Raw genomic sequence first — 18,508 nt, forward strand, 5'->3', positions numbered from 1 at the left:
CTGCCAGCTGTGAGGGGCGGGGCTGACACACAGCCAGGTCAGGACACTCCGCGTGCACGTGCAGCAGCCAAATTAATAATACAGCGACAAGCGGGAGACAACGTGTGACTTACTCGCGGGGAATTTTAAAGTGAAATGGAATTGGTTACAAAACCTAACTACACATCTCGATTCTCCGGTGTAGCAGTATTTTGGATTCAAGCCAAATCAACGAGGCGAGCCTACGGACTTGAATGAGCCGGGCGGTGTGTCGCATTTGTTTAAAAAAGGTAGCGACAAAAGCAGGCAATACCATGCAATACTACACCTAAAACACAACCACCCCATTCCGTTTTCCCAGCTGGGAGCAAACACGGCAGCTGGAGATGGAGAGCCCCCACCTTCCCGACAGTTTACAATCAAAGATGCATTTGCCTGACAATGCAAACATGTTGGTGTTCCTTGCTCGAAAACTTTGAAAAACAGATTTGCCTGTTGAGGCATCAGGGTCTTTGTATGGACAGTGGACTGTACACTTTACTGTTGTTTTAAGGAGGCTTTGCTTGTGAGACAATGTGTGCTCATATTTATTTATATATAGATAGATAGATATAGAGAGAGAGCTCTGTTTTCCAGCCTGAGTCTATTTAAAGGGGACCTATCATGCAAAATGCACTTTTGTACGTCTTTTATACATGAATATGTGTCCACGGTGTTCCAGGGAACTCACCAAGTGTCAGAAAACACAACCCTCTCTATTTTCCTCCATACCCAAATCTCTAAAAAAGGGGCTGCAACGTATCTGATCAAAACTGATCCAGATTTGAACACTTCAATGACGTCACAGAAGTGGCGCTACGGCTATTGGGAAAACTCCACCAATCAGGAGGAGACAGCCACGGCTATTGCCGTTCGAAAGCGCTGGAGACGATGTAGTACATATGCCAGGCCTGTAGGTGGTGCTGTTCTCACAGAATCAGCCCTTGCAAAAACAGGGGTAAAAAAGTGCAATTTGAGCGAAATGAGGAATGGCTAAAATGCATGATCTGTTTGGTATTTTGAAAAAAAAAAAGTATAAATATGCCTTATATAGGTATGGTCCTACACTATATTATTATAATATAGCATGATAGATCCACTTTAAATATAGCATGATAGGTCCACTTTAAGTGGATGGACACACGGGAAGTGTCTGTGTGCTCCACAATCCATCCGGCTTTTTCAGGTGAGGCAGTCCAGAGGAAAGAGAAGGGTGAAGATGGACACTGGGCAGTGAAGGACATTCCGTGCCCCACCCCCATCATTGCCTACAACAAAAACATTGGTGGTTTTGACCTGTCTGACCAACTGATTCAGTACTACTCCACCCACCTCAAAGCAGCTCGCTGGTATCGGACCCTCTTCATGCTCTTTGTAGACATCGCCACAACCAATTCTTACATCCTGCACTGTGACGTCAGCAACACACAGCAGGTTCCCCACATGACACACAAAAAGCAGGTTCAGCACATGACACACACAAATTCATGGCTGAACTGGTGTCCCAGCTGTGTGGAGTAGACAAGACAGGACTGCCCATCAACAGGAGCGCTCCTCATGTTCCTGTTGCCATCACCGTGGCAACAGATGCTGGTGAAATGGCCACACAAGGACGCAAGACTTGCCAACACTGCCATGAAGTGCAAGGCCTGTGATGTAGCCCTCTGTGTCATAGCTGACAGAAAGTTTTGAAAAATGCCGCAGATATATTTGTATCAAGTCAATCAAACTTTTGCCTTATCAGAATGACATCCCATGTTTATTTTTTAAGCTTTTTTAAAGCTTTTAAATGATTTGTTGTGCCCTCTGTGTCATTGTATATATATATATATATATATATATATATATATATAGTCAATATATAAGTTGTTTGTGTGATTGTTGGTCCAAAATGTTCATATAGTCAAAATAAAAAAATAACTATCAGTTTATATAGGTGAGGTTGTCCTAAAAAAGAAAAGAAAAACATTGACATGCTAAACGTTTCCTAATGGGGTTTAGTAATACAAATCAAACGTTTGCAAAACGGCCATATTAGCCCCCGGACTGCAAAGGGTTAATGAACGTGACATTTACCAGCAGCAAACTGGTAAAACATTAAAAAATACAAATTCATTCTAATTTGAAATGTTCTGGTTAAGACATAGCATCATGAGCTCATGTTAATGAGTCAAGCTTTCAAAGATATTAAACCACGTTGTTCTTAGCTTGCATGAAGCAATCACATTAGCATCGTGGTCATTAGCGTTAGCTAGCTAGCATGAAGAAAGGTAACATTACCGGTGTTGTCTTCATTCCAGAATTCGGCATACGTCCTTCACTCAAATAACCAGGCGAAAATGATTATGAACACAGCTTGCTGCAAAATAATACTAAAGTACACCGACTAATGCCAACTTCGAAAGTTGACCCGCACTTCCCATTAGCTAAAGGCACTGCTCGCACGCTCCCAGCGTCCCCCAAAATGACACATGACCAGAGGTGCGTTCAGGTACTGTACGTGTACTGGCGTTAAATGTTCTTATAACAAAGTATTAATTAAATCACTTGGGATACTGTCTATCGTTTATTTAAAAAAAAAATCAAATAAACTGAAAGTCAGGTATTAATTCACCTGCCTTATGTTATTGTTGTGCCACCCTCCCACTTTGTCACTGTCCAGATATGCTAATTTCAGATTTAATTAAAAATGCATAGAATGAAAACAGTGACTCACTGTTAACAAGGACAGTTAAACAACACATAACAAAAAATGTGTTTGTTTATTTGTACAAGGGATTTAAAATTGTTTGGAAATTATTCAAAAATAATTAAGCAAGAGTTCAGGAGTAGAACTTCGATTTTAAAGACACATTTTTTACTCAAGAAGAAAAACTATTTTAAATTGAATGAGGATTTTTTTAACTGGATATATAAGGCTTTTCATTTGTATGCACAGTTTATAAGTGCGGAAAAATGTATCGAGATTGTAACACCATTGGCTGGCACAACTACTCTACTTTTATTCTTAAATATGACGGACTTAAACTTTGTAAAAGAGAACTTACAACTTTCTTTCTCCACGTTCTTCTAAATAAAGCTGATTCAGTTTTTTTTAGAATAGCCTTTTACTAGATCTTTAAAACCCCCACTTGTTGCCGTGCCGGCCTAAACGTCACTGTTTTTATTCTGTTGTTTATTTTATTATATATATATTTTTGTTTTTGTTTTGTTTCAACCATTTTACTCTGTAGCACTTTGAGTTTTGTTTACTCAAATGAAAAGTGCGCTTATAAATAGAATGTATTATTATTATTATTATTATTATTATTATTATTATTATTATTATTATTATTATTATTATTATTATTATTATTATTATTATTATTATAAATCCACTGCTCGAAATCATCTTCATTATGCCAGAAATTATGCTGCAGAACTGAAACGACAATAACCAGGAGAGATGTTTATGTTTAGTCAATGTTGTAATTATGTTGTAGCTATTGCTAAAACAGGTTGGCGTTTTTTACAGCTCTGTCATGCATTGCCTATATTTTGTGGATTACATGTTACAATGTCATTATGTCATAGTGAATCAGTTACTTTATATGTTTGATGTCTGGATGTCATAGATATATTACAGTGAAACTATTATTTGCGGTGGTGGTGGATAGTAACAAAGTACATTTACTGAAGTACAGTAGGCCTACTCAAGCAACATTTTGAGGTACTTGTATTACCTAAATATTCTCAGTTTATGCTCGTTTTTACTTTTACTCAACTACATTTTAGAAGCCAATATTGTACTTTTTCATTCATTTGACAGCTTTAAGTTACATGTTTCATTTTAGATTAAAATTATTAGCTAATACAAATGAATAATTGAATTTATGTACTTATACTTAATAAACATTTGAATGAAGGTCTTTTATTTGCAACAAAGTATTTTTACAATTAAGAACTGCTACTTTTGCTTAAATATACAATCTGAGTAATTCTTCCACCTCTGTTTATTTGCTTTGATAGTGTTCTTTGGGTCCCACTTTAACCATAGGTTATAAAAGTCCAATAATCACGTGATACAGGCGCTACAGTATGGTTGTCATGGAAACTAGCTCCTCATCAAACAGCGTCCGGGCTCGCGACTGCAACAAGCGACACCGTGAAAGGAATCGCGGATATATATTCTGTAATTTCATTTGGGGTGAGTACAACAAACTCACAGTCTTCGTGAATTGAACCACAGTTTAACAGAGAGACATTTTGAGAAAGAAAAGGCGACATATGTGAAATAAAATGTAATGGAGTTGGTTGTATCTCCCCATCGCTGCTATTGTCACGGTGAGCTAACAAACGTGAATCCTGTCCAGGACCTTCAAAATAAAAAGGCTTGTTTGAGATGAGGGTTTCTATTAAAATCATTATGATGATGGGCTTCTGACAGACAAACTCGCAGTATTTACACTTTATCTAATTTACAATCAGCACCTTCAACTATTTATATCCAAAAAATGCTTTCACAAAGTGAGTTGTTTCACTTTGAAATAGCAACAAGGTGGGTCTGTGCGGTGGGATTCCTGAAGTTTTATTAATGAGAATGACCAACAATTTATGAAGGTACTGAGTGCACTTTTAGTTTTGAAAGTATTTATTTGTTTACTTGTTTGTTGTTTGTTGTGATGTTCAATATGTTATGGTGTTTTAATTAGAATAAATTATATAAATGTTCCCAATAAGTGACTTTTTGTATACATTTCTCAAATTAAGTGTTGAAGGTTAAGGCATAACGGTTTTATTCTAATTAGATTATCCTATTAGGTGAAATGTGTTTCTGTTGCTCCCAGCGTGCATATCGGGTGCAACCTGGCCTGTCGTAAAAAGCACCCCCCCCAAAAGATGCTTCTATTAATCCCACCCTCAAGCATTTTTGAGGGTATAGTTGTAGTACTAGTACCAATAAATGGAGCAAATTTCATGTATGTGACCCTTTTATTATGTAAAATAGCAAGAGGGTGCATATCGTGATAACCAGGCCTGCCGTAAAAAGCACCCCCCCCAAAAAGATGCTTCTATTAATCCCACCCTCAAGCATTTTTTAGGGTATAGTTGTAGGACTAGTACCAATAAATGGAGCAAATTTCATGTATGTGACCCTTTTATTATGTAAGATAGCAAGGGGGTGCATATCCTGGCAACCAGGCCTGTCGTAAAAAGCATCCCCCCCAAAAAGATGCTTCTATTAATCCCACCCTAACCCATTTTTGAGGGTATAGTTGTAGTACTAGTACCAATAAATGGAGCAAGTTTGATGTATGTGCCCCTTTTATTATGTAAGATAGCAAGGGGTGCATATCGTGATAACCAGGCCTGTCGTAAAAAGTACCCCCCCCCAAAAAGTTGCTTCTATTAATCCCACCCTCAAGCATTTTTGAGGGTATAGGTGTAGGACTAGTACCAATAAATGGAGCAAGTATCATGTATGTGACCCTTTTATTATGTAAGATAGCAAGGGGTGCATGACGTGGCAAAAATATGCTGACAAAGACTATGGGTGTTTCTCAATGTCGAGGACGCTTGCTTGGTAGCACATGTCTTCCGAGTCACTTGCTTCAGAAGCGAGGCAAGAATCCTTAAAGCCTCGGAAAACAAGGAATTGTGGAACAGGCTAACAGGTGTGCAGGTGTGCGTCATATGCGAGGCCCCGCCTTAAATGGAGCGCTATTTCCGCCAAAGATTTGGAAATTGGTCCGTGCGCAAAGCATTGTGGGGATTTTAAGACCGCGGAGTCTACACATGTGCAGCCTCGAAATTTCTCGCTAAAAAGTACGCCGGCCTCGGTAGAATTCCAAGTATGCTGGACATTTGAACAGTCCTTCGGCGGCACTCGATGACGTAGTATGCTTGAAATAGTGGCTCTGTAGTAGCAGCCTTCCTCGACATTGAGAAACACCCAGTGTAACATTTGTAAACATATATTTTGATTATTAAAACATAAAAAAAAAAAGAAGAAATTAAACAATACATTTTAAAGCACGTGTATACAGACAGGACGTCACAATTAAATAAAAACATATATTACTGTAAATAAAAAAATAACTGAAAAAGAAGTGACGAATGAATGCAAAATCCAGGATTCAACACCCCATGTTTCAATATGTGTTGTGTGCTATAATCAGTGGCGTTTTTATATGTACAAAAGTGGTGGGGCACAAAAAACTTAGATGTCTATATATAAGCTTCTGCAGTGACGTGCAGTGAGGTTCATGGCTGCAGAGGCACTGGCACTGACTCTTCAGGTTTACAAATATTATATTTTGACCTAAACCAAAATATAATATTATTTTCAAAAGCTTTTTTTGTCTGATGCTTCGATTAATTTCAAACAGACAGTTCAACAAAAGGATACCCAAAAAATGTAATTTTATCATTTAAATATTGAATTGTTCTCTCTTAGTAAGATCCCATTTTCAATAAAATGGCGGTCTTACCTTGACTTGAAGATGAAGTCCATTTGCCTATCCTTCTGGACAAACATTTCTATTACTTTTTTGTAAAAGTCCTCCTTATGTTCTTGTAGTTTCAAAAGTCTATCATAAATCTAATCCATAGATTTATGATAAAAAAATTATAAAAGTAGGGTAGACATGTGGATATTATCCGGCTGAACAAAACGTGCATTTATCTAACAGGTACGTTTCCCACAGATCTTATTTCGAGCTATTTTCTAAAATCCTCTGGAGAAATCTCATTGCTTTTTTGTGCTTACTTCCTGGTTTTAGGACGCGCCACTGCAGCTCTCTCGTCTCCTCTTCAAGCACCACACTTTTCGCGGCACACGTACTTACAGCCAATCAGCTCTGAATGATTTGAGATGACGTATGGTGGGGATGGTAGCTCCGTGCCCCTCTGGTCATTATTTTTTTGCCACACACATTACATTACAAAATACTCTGAGCATGCGCAGTGAAGTTTTTACAGTCACCGTTGACTTCACAGCGAGAGGAAGGGGCATAATCAGGTTTTGTCCCACATGGCTCTAAACAGCTCAATAGGCACACACTGTGACTGTAGACACACTAATTAGAAGAACACAGACTAAAACAGCAATGTACAGACGAATCAGATGATTAAACATGATCTTAAAATATATTTTATATTTTTTTTTATTTTTTTTTTTTGCATTTTTGTAATCATTATTTGTAATACTTTCTGCTGACACTAGGTGGGGCTGTGCCCCACCTGCCCCTAATGACCAGTCGCCACTGGCTATAATGATAATAACGACACACTCTATCTTACTCTCACATACTTTACTTGTAATGTTCCACAAGATACAATGCAACATCCTAGCCGTGCTAACTTCAGAACTGACGCTCATGCCTGGTCCCTCGGCTGATGTCGTCCCCTCGGGCCACCTGTGCGTCAACAAATAATGTCCCCCTGACCAACGTATATTGCAACAACCCAACCATCAAAAATACGGAGCGAAAAGTTTAACCACAAGAATCAAGACTATATGAGCTACCACTAAACGACTCACAGTCTGAAAATTACCATTAAAAAAACCCTGGACGTTTACTTTTCGTTTTAAGCATTGTTTTAAGGTGTAAACGTTTCATTTTCAAATGCGCATTCCCGTGACAAGGGGTGCATTTCACGCCGGGGCACCGCCCTTAAATGTTTATGTTTTTAAACGGCATCATTGAAGTTGTGCTGACAGGCGACAGAGGTCCACCGTTTCCCCGCAGCGAGGCTCCCCCCACGTTGACAGCTCACTAGCACCCCCCCCGTTGACAATTCACTACCACCCCCCCCTTCAAATAATGTACAGTATGCACTGCCATTTCCCCACGTAAACATAACAGTCTGCAATGAAATGGTGTCTCCTGTGTGCTCCACTTCCTCCTTGGCGCAGCGGTAACTTTCTCCAAAAAAAAAAAAAAAAAAATCGGGATATCGGGTTAGTTTCTCATGCACATGAGATACTTTCTCGTGCTCACAAGATACTTTCTCGTGCGCACGAGAAACTGACCCGTTATCCCGACTTTTTTTTTTCTCTCTTTTTTTTCTTTCCCATGTCCCTTTGCTCCGTACTATACTAATTAAACAGCTTAAAGGTGGGGTAGGTAATTTTGGAGAAACCAGCTCGAGATCGCTAGAATTTGAAAATACACTGCTGGAAAAAATCTGCCACTTCCTTACAGAGCCCCTCCTCCAACACACACGAACGCGCACATGACCAATGAGGGCACGAGATAAGTTTGTGCACAGATGGAAAGCTGACAGGCAGGTAGGCCATCCAGTTATTTTAGCCGGGCCGGGTAAAATAATTGGTCGTGCTTTTTACAGTACTACGGCTTCCACAGATTACATTTTTTTATGGATTTTTTGTCAAAGCACTTAAGATATTCATTGCTATCGGGATGTTAAGAGCATTCCATGGAATATAACAAAAAGTGTATCTCGAGCCGGTTTCTCAAACTTACCTACCCCACCTTTAAATAGTATTATTTCATTGTTCATTTCAGTCTGTAACACATACAATAAAAGGTAATACATGTTTGTTTATGTATATTATCGCATGTGTACCATTTCTGTTTACATAATGTATATCAATGAGAATTAGCATTGGGACATGTTTGATGCTCTGATCTTAATGCAGTTTTCAGAGAACATATGTCTTTAGAAAAAATGTACACACACATTGAAGAAGAGCTTGGTATTACACTGAATTAGATGAGGCTAACCCATGTTACACATTCCCTCCCCCAGGTTATCATGCAGGATAACAGGAATGGGAAGATTCCATTCCCTCCACCCATCAGCAGAGACAGGGTCATCTGGGAATTTCCAAAGGTACGTCCTGTTTTCTCCAAGGAGACAATGGTCTGATCCAATTCAATCATGGGCAAAGGAAACCCCCTTCTTTTAAATTAGATCACTGGTTAGAATCGTAGAAGCGGGGGTCTAGAAGATGTTTGTTTAATTGGAAACGTGTGACTTCTTCTAACTGACTTTCTTAGCCAGGGAAATCAGTGTCAGATACTTGCACTCAGGTTCATTATGGGCTGTTGAAGTCAGCTACCCAATCACAGACTCAGTCCAAATATCCTTCTTCCCTCAACATCTTTATTTGGAGAGGAATCTATAATATTTAACAACTTATTCTAATGGGGCCAGTTGCAGGTTATCTCTGCAACTGCCCTAATCCTTGTTTCCCTCAGAATTTACAATATTATAGAATGCATGCCAGTACCAGAATGCACCTAAGGATCTTAAAATGTGTTTTTAAGAATCAATGTCAAATGATTTTGGTTTAAATGTGATAAATCATCATACATTCTGTGTTCTCCATTTGTGTTGATGCCATTAAGGCATTGGAAAGGTCTTGTGTTCAATGTAAGATGCTGAATATTGAGAGCACAAGGTTCTAATAGTAGGAAATCAATGTGCTTGACCCAGTTTCTACATAAGTTAGTTTGCAGACATCACACACAAACAAGATAGAGGCTGTAGGTCTGATGTTGCATTACCACAGAGTCCAGTTGAGTAGCTCAGTAAAGCAGACATCCGCCCCCTGTATTCTATCCCAGTTAATAACTATGTGGCATTTCCATTGGTGGGACTTATAACAGCCGACTTGAGGAATATCTCTAACAGTGATTGGATTATTAAAGTTTGAACCTACAATCATTTCATGGTCCCAAGCAGATGAGAATTGACCTTTTCTGTAGTGCCATCATCATTTTCAATTGCCTCAGTGAAATTTAACCTACAGTATCACATGGATTTCCATAAATGTTGGTAGTGGTACAATTGTCCTGCTTTGATGACTTTTCATCTTCTGCAATCATCAAATGTAACGTCTACCTAATGAATTGATAACACATATTATACAGGCATTCATGGGTTCCATACAATGTATCCTAAAGACTTGGGTGATCCTTTTTGTGAGGGAAACTTCTGAAGCAATTGGAAGCAGGACTCAGAGAGACACGAGGAGAGCTGGAGCTTTGATGGCAAACACCTGACGGTTTATTTGGAGCTTCGGCCGGAGAATTCACAAGACATGTCATGAGCCAAGAGTTGACACAGGTTGAGATGCCAAATCAATTCTGAAGAACTCTTCTGTAGTTCGAGGTTTTAATTAGTTCGGAGTGTAATAATCAACATTCTTCATCAGTGAGACTAAAGAAATATGGACCCTGAATCTAACTAGAGCTGTCGTCCATAGAAAATAATGTGCGCCAGGGAACCTACGTTCCTAAAAATAAGGGCTTCTAGATGTCCCTGAACATAAACTATCTCATGTCAGCTTGTGCTCGGTCATAAGCTGGCAACAACAATGCGCCCAAGCTGCCCCTCCTTAAGAGAGATAGCAGCAATACCCGAAGGCCGTAGACCTATGCCATGGGAAAGGAGACAGTGAAAGGAGAACATTATGAACTGTGTCAAAGGTTGAACACCTAAGCAAATGATTCCCTAACACTTTTGACTTTCTGTAGTGCCACTGTTAGGGTTACAGTGCATTCATGGTTTTGATTGAAATGTCTCAACAACCTATCAATGGATTTCCCTGACGTGTGGTACAAAAACGAGTGTCCCACTCGAGATGAACTGAGTTGAATGAGATCCGTTCACTTTTTATTTAGCATCATCATCACATACATTGTTTAGTTTGGCTAATGCGTTATTATTAAATGTTAGGAATCTAACCACTAAACATTGTAAACATAATACTAACCATCTGCATGTTAGCATTAACATTGTTAGCATGTTAGCATTTAACTCAAAGCACTGCTTGGCGTAAGTACAGCCTTTCAGAATCTCTGTCTGTGGACTAAAGGCCCTGACACACCAGGCCGAAATCGGCCGTTTTCGTTAGTCGGACGACGAAGCGTGCCGTGACACGCCTTATTTGGCCTTTCATGGCTGACGCACGGCCGATTCAACATGTTGAATCGGCCGTGCGTCGGCCACAGGCAGTCGGACAAAGAAATCACTCTGATTGGCTGTTCAGCTAGCGAATCAGTGCATGAGAAGCGAAACGGTTGCTTGAGAGTGGGTGTTTCTCAATCGCGAGTATGCTTGCTTGGTAGCACATGTCTTCCGAGTCACTTGCTTCAGAAGCGAGGCAAGAATACTTCCTGGCATTCGGAAAACAACGAGTGGAACAGGCTAGCAAGTGTGCAGGTGTGCGTCATATGAGAGGCCCCGCTTTACATTTTCCGCCACAGATTTGGGGAAATTGGTCCGTGCGCAAAGCATTGTGGGGATTTTAAGGACGCGAAGTCTACCCATGTGCAGCCTCGAAATTTCCCCCAAACCAAGGACGCGGCCTCGGTGGAATTCCAAGTATGCTGGACATTGGAACGGTCCTGCTGCGCCACTTGATGACGTAGCATCCTTGAAATATTGGCTTGGAAGCCAATATCCTCGCGATTGAGAAACGGCCAGTGTCTTCCACAAGCAACACTCCAATGGCTGATAGGCCCAGTACCGCACGAAACATGTTTTCGATGGACGAGAGTGAAAATGGAACGCACACGCTATTTGTTGTTTGTTTATATCAGTCTGTTCTTCTTCTCTGTCTTCCGGTTATTGCCTATTTTGAATGACGAATACACACTACCGCCACCTGCTGGTAAGGAGAGTTATTGCCACTCACGCATGCGCAGTTCGTACGTGCTCGGCTGAAGTCTTTGCGGTGTGTTCCAGTGCGACACATGGCCAAGACGCAGGAGAACACGGCGACGCAACAGTCGGCGTCGGCGTCGGCGAGTTCTCTGGTGACTGTCAGGGCCTTAATGGCAAATAAATGTAAGTAATGTATGTTCTTGTTGTTTTTTAGTGCTACACACGTAACGCGGCTCTGCAGCTGAAGAAAGACTGGGACATTCAGGCTAAAGCAGCCTGTAAAGACGGAGCCACCAGTCGTCAGCCGTGAGTCTCCTGATTTGTGTCAATGCCTTATAGATTAACATCAAATGAAAAGCTTTAACATCTCACTGTCATGTTGACTTCTTTGAAGATGGGACCGCCAGAAAATGTCAAAAGTGGTGGTTGTTGGAGACCTGAATGTGGGGAAGACCTGCCTCATTAATAGGTACAAACAACTCAACAATTAGCCAATTACGATGGAACCTATTTAACTGTGATCACAATATATGGCGAGTGACCTCTTCAAGTAAATCATGAGTACCTGTGATCCTTTATCACAGGTTGCATCTGTCTATTGGTAGTGGCCAGTTCCTGAATATTGTTTAATCGGATACTGTTAAGAGTTTAAAGATGTAAATAGTATCCAGGTATCTACAATTGAAAAGGATTGACCAGAAAGATATCGTATTAATTTAGTGATGCACTTCGCCGTGCTGCTAACCATCTTAAAGACAATCAGATTTATCCTGACTGGAAAAGGTTGGAAACCCAGTTCATACATTAACCTTAGAACATGTTTCTTGACTATATAGTATGAACACATCAGTCTTTTGTAACCAACTGATTCCACCTAAAAGCAGGTTAGGGATTTAGTACTAAAAAAGCAGAATAATTATAGACAAATCTGGTTTGACACTATTCTATTGAGAGTGTAGTTCTGAACACCACAAAAATAAATATGCCTTTTTCAGGTTCTGTAAGGATGTATTTGAAAGAGACTACAAGGCCACCATAGGTGTTGACTTTGAGATTGAGAGGTTTGAGATATCCGGAGTGCCTTTCTCCCTTCAGATGTGAGTAGTTTGATTTGATATTCTGCATACATGTACAGTACCTTCTGAGTACTTTTCTTTTTAGTTTTTTGCCATTCTTAAGTACTTTCTTTCCGTTAGCTGGGATACTGCTGGGCAGGAAAAATTCAAGTGCATCGCTACTGCATACTACAGAGGAGCTCAGGGTAAGATCGTTTTTTATTGTGGATCTGATGCTAGGTGAGACCAGTTTACATATTAGCTAGTGTAAACTAATAATGCTGACACTTTTTGTTAATCTTTTCCAGTCATTATCACAGTCTTTGACATGGCAGACATTAAGTCCCTCGATCATACAAGGTAGGTCTGACACAACCTTATCATTGGGATAATTCAACAATGTGCCCTTACCTACAGTACAATGGTGTTTTCTTTAGACACATACAACATCAGATAATTAATGGCAAAGCTACCACTGAGTCAGCAGCCAGTAATATCTAATTGTAAAGACATCTCTGTCACAAAATAACAGCCAGCAATTGTTGCCACACACTGGGATGTAGTAACTTAAAGTAAATGTTAAACAAAAAAAGTGACGATGTATCACCATAGCGTATCTGTCAATAATGATAGCTATCTATCATTCCATTAGTTTATTTCCCGGAATTAAGTATCTAGATGTAACATTTATTGTCTAAGTCATAGTCTTGGCAATTTAGACTCAATAGGCATTTTGGTGGTGATTTAGAGATCTGGAACCAGAATGATCTAAAGCATATACCAAATCTCTAATATACATCCATACATCCATTATCTGTAAGTGCTTATCCTTTACAGGGTCACAGGATTCTGTATAGTATAGAGTCAAATTCAAATACTACATAAAACTGGAAGGGCATGTTTCACATTGAAATAATGTAAGAACTTTGTTTTGTTTTTATAGCCAATGGTTGGAGGAGGCCATGAGAGAAAATGAACCTGACTCCTGTTTCATCTTCTTGGTTGGCACTAAGAGTGACCTAATGGTGAACATATTTGTATTTGATTATATATGTTTACTATGCACACAACCCATTGTTCTTCTTTTACCCAACCCTCTCCTTCTTTAGCCTTTAGAAGAAAGACAGCGAACAGAAAAAGATGCCATCAGGATAGCAACAGAAATGCATGCAGAGTTTTGGGCTGTTTCGTCTAAAACAGGTCAAACCAAGAGCTTATACTTGTCGCTGCTATATAGTACATTGGGAAAACAAGCATACAAATAGTATTGTCTTTGCAGAGCGCCACTGTAAGAAAGTATACCTTTTTCTTTATTTTCAGGGGAGAACGTGCAGGGTTTTTTCTTCAGGGTGGCAGCCTTGGCCTTTGAGAAGTGCATGCTGAAGGACATGGAGAATGGAGCCCCTGGTAGCATCGGATGTGGAAATAGTATCAGTAAGAAATAACATAGCTCCTAATAAGCAGAGATGTTGATAATGAAAGCATTGAGGCTAATTTAATGTACCCTTAATCTTTGTGTTGACAGAATCAGATCGGGCCAACCTGGAGGAGGCGGCGCAGCAAGACACAAAGAGAAGCTGCTGCTGATGTTCCATTTAAATCTTTTAAACTGCCATATATTCTGATTGCAAAAGGTTCAACCGGTATGAGCTCCTGGAAGCCGATTGTTATTGATTGAAAGGGTCACTGTTTGCTGAAACTAAATTAAATGAATTTGACATTTGTTATGGGATAGTTGTCAGTATTTCATCCAGAATGTTCTAACATAAAACATTAAAGAAGGCTAATAACAAATCAAATCAGCGTCTCAAATTAATCGTTTTAGTTTACGGTCTTCCCATGTAGTATTGGTTTTTTTTTTGCTTGAGAATTTCTTTGCTACTGTCATAGTGTTGTTTTTTTTATACAGTATTGTGGTGGAATATGTGTCACCTCTTACTGTGGGTGATAAAGGTTTATTTAAAGTGTGTTTACTTTTATCTAATGAAAGTGTAAACAGTATTTTTGTCAACTAATAAAGTGGTTTATCAGCTGTCTGAAGTGTTCTGTCATGATTATATTAAAATGATGTCAGGCTATGCAAGATTTACACGCAACATTCATAATGTATTCCTTAATGATTAGGACTTTCTTATCCCCTGTAAAACACCAAATGCTTATGCTTGCCTTTATTAATTAGATAGTCCTTATATGTAAACAAAGATGAATGAAGTAACATGCATCACATCATAGTTGTATGACCTTTCAATTGGATCATGCAGATTTGTTTGATGTATACGTACATATTATTAAGGAAAAGGTCTTGTATGTTTGGAATTTGGGTGAATTCATGGACATAAAGGGGTCAACCGTAAAAGACATACTTTTTAATCTTAGTAAAAAAAGCGGAGTGAGCCCTCTTGCTTCACTAAATACTCTCTGACCCGCGGCTAACCAATCACATCTCGCATGTCCATGTTTTGGAGGAAGTGCGACCAGTGAGAGCTAGCTAGTTAGTTAGCTGATTTCTAATTCCAAGTTAAAAACGTACTTGCAAGTTAAAGTTATTTTAACGTTGGTGCTAATGTTAGTTTATAATAGTTCAGTCGCTGTAGGGCTTCTCAAATGAGACACGTGCTAAGCTAGCATATGTCAACATCCCAGGGCAGGTTGTGCTGCTAAAGGAGTTCGAGTTGTTGAGAAGAGCCTGCTGAGGTACTTATATATTGGTACTGATGTATTCTATACGTTCACTTGTTCTTACCTATCTACGTTAATGTTTTATTGAATACTCCAATAAGTCATAGTAATACAAAAATACCTCTTGAATGCATTGTAGTTTAGTGATATGGAATACAAATACTCATGTGTTATTGCCTGCAACTGTAAGAAGTCACATACAACTTAATATGTTGATCTCCAGCTGGTTCATTATGAAGACCAACAAATCATATAAGCTTGTGCTGCACAAGAAAGGCTTTGGTGGTAGTGGTAAGCAATCACCTCCAATTCATACATTCAAAATAAATGATTCTCTTGTGAAAAATGTGATTTCTATCAAATTGTTTTACAAATGAACTTTTCCTTTGAACAGATGATGAGTTGGTTGTCAACCCAAAGGTTTTCCCTCAAGTCAGTCTGAGGGATATCATTGAGATTGCACACCCTACAGATGAGTACAGGTGAGACTGCACAATGAGACGATTGCTGTGGAATGTTCCTCTTTATATTGTTACACTTCTGACTTTATAATCTGGTCATGTCTCTTTTTTATTCCCAGTCCTCTTCTGCTTCAGGTGAAGAGCCTAAAAGAGGACCTCCAGAAAGGTACATTAATTATGATCAAACATTTGAATGTATAAATGTTTGCTATATCTCAAAAATAAAAGGATCGAATACTTTGATATTATTGAATTACGTATTTTTTCAAGCAGAAATGCATAACATAACCTAGTTCCTGTTTCAAAATAAAAAATCGATATATATTTCTTCCTTTTTCTTAATAGGTAAACCTAATCAGCAGTAAATCTGATTCTGAAGCTGATATTGATTCTAAATGAATACATATATATTGATTGTAAATGTTCTTTATAATCAGTACATACACTATAAAATGCAAATGTTTGTGACGGTTGACTTACCTGTTCATAACCAATGATTGTTATCTAGTTCTTATTCAATAATTAGAACTGCTTTATTCTTATGGAATATGTCTCGACCATTATTGTAGGTGTTACAAGTCTATTTAAAGTTAAGAGGGTAGATGTTTGGAGCAAGAAAACCAAATGTTGGTTTACTTTGAATTTATACGTGTTATTCAACAGATGAAATAGTGATAACATTATAGTAATAACATGTCATTTCTTAAACTAATATCTTGATTTATTGTGTTCCTATCCAGAGACCATTAGTGTGGATCAGACTGTAGCACAAGCCTTCAAGCTGCGTGCTTACCAGGATGTCATTGTTAACATTGTGGACCCAAAGGTATGTTCACTGCGACCTATCTGTGTCCCCACACTCTGTCAGCGAACAGAATCTCTCATAGTTTCGCTTTCTCCTGCAGGATGTAACACTGGACCTGGTGGAGCTGACCTTCAAGGACCAGTACATCGGCAGAGGAGACATGTGGAGGCTGAAGAAGAGTCTGGTGGGACATGAGAAGGATCATATCTGGATACAATGTGAAAAGGAAAAGTTATGTGAGGTTTTAACATGTATCATTTGGATTCCAGGTGAGCACATGTGCTTATGTGACGCAGAAAGTGGAGTTTGCTGGAATCAGGTACTGATCATTAATTGTATTCTCTACACTCTATTTACAAAGGCATGCAGGGTGACATTACATTCAAAGTAAAAGAACATTTACATACCTCTTTCTTTTGCTTTTGCTTTTCATTGATTTGGTATTGTATTTTCTTTTCACTCTCAAAATGTGTGTATATATATGTGTATGTGCTGTATATATGTGTATTTATATACTGTACAGACACACATGGAATCCCACGTCCTAAGTTTGCAGTTAAAATGCCTTAATATTTGGGTCCCTGACCAGAAACTTTGAAACCGAATGACTAACAGGAGGGATTCTTTCTTTACAAGTTATGCTTTCTGCCCTCCGGCTTCTTCGAATCATGTTTTCGGTTGTCTGTTTTATTAATCATCTGTATTAATATTGCATTGAATTAGTAGAAGGGCAATAACACATAGAGGCTTTATAAGACAGTTGTTTTTTGTTTGATTTGATCTCAGCTGTCCCTTGCTTTGTTTTCTTTATATGCAATGGTGATGGTGACTGTATAATGTGTACATGCAAGCTCATGCTGTTTTCATTGTGCAGAGCCCAGGCCAGTGAACTGTGGGTGAAGGGAGAGAAAGTGACCTGTGGGTACATCAGTGAAGACACTAGGGTAAGAGCAGTTTGAAAACAGATATTTACCAACAGCACAACAATACTTGAAGTAATCCCAATCTAAATTTAACACAAAAAGTAAGGAAATGTGTGTTTGGTAAATTATTTCTTTGTTTGAACAACTTATACCATTGGAAAGCCAGGATAATTACCTTTCAAATGGTGCCACATTTGTGAGGAACATGCATCAGTGGGATGAGCAGCAGAGCTGAGAATGTGGGTTGCGGCAATGAACATTTGACAAATCTCCTCTATCAATGCCAGCTTGTTTACCTGCTGACTCTCTTTTGGTTGGGTTTGGTGGATTGGATGATTGAAGTCTGATGAAAACAACCAAACACAGCCACAACAGCCTCTCCTCCTCATGCTGGTCACCAGCCTGCTCACACTCTGCTGTGGGATGGCATCCCATTCTTCAATCAGCATTTGTCCTATGTCAGCCAACGTGGTTGTGTAGGTCACTCTGACAGCAAGCTGATCCCACAAGTGTTCAATGGGGTTGAGGTCGGGACTGCAGGCAGGCCATTCCATCCCCATCACTCCAAAATTCTGGAGGAAGTCTCTGAAAATCTTCGCTCTGTGGGGTTGAGCGTTGTCATCTTGGAGAATGGAGTTTGGTCCCAGACTGTTGAGATATGGGATTGTCACCTCAATATCTCTCTGCATTGAGATTGCCTCCAATGCTGAGAAGCCTGGTTTTTCCAGTGAGGGAGATGCCGCCCCCCACCATCACACTGCCTCCAACTAAATATTTTACTCGTTCGGTGCAGCAATCAGCAAAGCGCTCTCTGCGTCTTCTCTACACTGTGACCCTATGATCCATGTGCTGTAGGCAGAATCTGGACTCATCGCTGAACATAATGTTCCTCCACATGTTGAGGTTCTAGTGCAAGTTGGCCTGAAGGTGAAGGGCAGGCTCCTGGCA

At 39.4% G+C, this 18,508-nt stretch overlaps 2 protein-coding genes across 9 annotated transcripts in view; both read left to right on the forward strand.

Moving 5' to 3' along the window:
- Positions 1–4,112: 4,112 nt before the first annotated feature.
- rab36 (RAB36, member RAS oncogene family) lies at positions 4,113–14,720 on the forward strand. Its single transcript, XM_034119757.1, has 11 exons — positions 4,113–4,204; positions 8,773–8,856; positions 11,852–11,943; positions 12,032–12,106; positions 12,633–12,734; positions 12,834–12,898; positions 13,001–13,052; positions 13,636–13,717; positions 13,802–13,892; positions 14,013–14,126; positions 14,218–14,720. The coding sequence occupies exons 2-11, from the start codon at positions 8,779–8,781 to the stop codon at positions 14,277–14,279; spliced, it is 813 nt and encodes a 270-aa protein (XP_033975648.1). The 5' UTR covers positions 4,113–4,204; positions 8,773–8,778; the 3' UTR covers positions 14,280–14,720.
- A 424-nt stretch (positions 14,721–15,144) lies between these two features.
- depdc5 (DEP domain containing 5, GATOR1 subcomplex subunit) overlaps positions 15,145–18,508 on the forward strand; it is a 43,334-nt gene continuing 39,970 nt past the window's right edge. For 7 of the 8 annotated variants that reach the window (XM_034119075.1, XM_034119083.1, XM_034119042.1 and 4 more), the window contains exons 1-8: positions 15,145–15,386; positions 15,595–15,662; positions 15,766–15,853; positions 15,952–15,998; positions 16,573–16,658; positions 16,738–16,821; positions 16,907–16,956; positions 17,512–17,581. In XM_034119075.1, coding sequence (XP_033974966.1) covers positions 15,605–15,662; positions 15,766–15,853; positions 15,952–15,998; positions 16,573–16,658; positions 16,738–16,821; positions 16,907–16,956; positions 17,512–17,581 — 483 coding nt within the window. In that variant the 5' untranslated portion in view covers positions 15,145–15,386; positions 15,595–15,604. Of the gene's footprint in view, positions 15,401–15,594; positions 15,663–15,765; positions 15,854–15,951; positions 15,999–16,572; positions 16,659–16,737; positions 16,822–16,906; positions 16,957–17,511; positions 17,582–18,508 lie in introns of all 8 variants that reach the window. The other variant, XM_034119037.1, reaches the window with a different exon arrangement.

This window comes from Trematomus bernacchii, unplaced genomic scaffold, assembly GCF_902827165.1.
Source record: "Trematomus bernacchii unplaced genomic scaffold, fTreBer1.1, whole genome shotgun sequence".
NCBI classification, from domain to species: Eukaryota; Metazoa; Chordata; class Actinopteri; order Perciformes; family Nototheniidae; genus Trematomus; species Trematomus bernacchii.

What these genes read in the sequence shown, in the direction of transcription:
- rab36 (XM_034119757.1), top strand. Translation starts at nt 8,779, where the DNA reads ATGCAGGATAACAGGAATGGGAAGATTCCATTCCCTCCACCCATCAGC. An exon ending in GGAGCCACCAGTCGTCAGCC is followed by an intron (nt 11,944 to 12,031) that starts GTGAGTCTCCTG and finishes ACTTCTTTGAAG; the next exon opens with ATGGGACCGCCAGAAAATGT. An exon ending in ATACTACAGAGGAGCTCAGG is followed by an intron (nt 12,899 to 13,000) that starts GTAAGATCGTTT and finishes AATCTTTTCCAG; the next exon opens with TCATTATCACAGTCTTTGAC.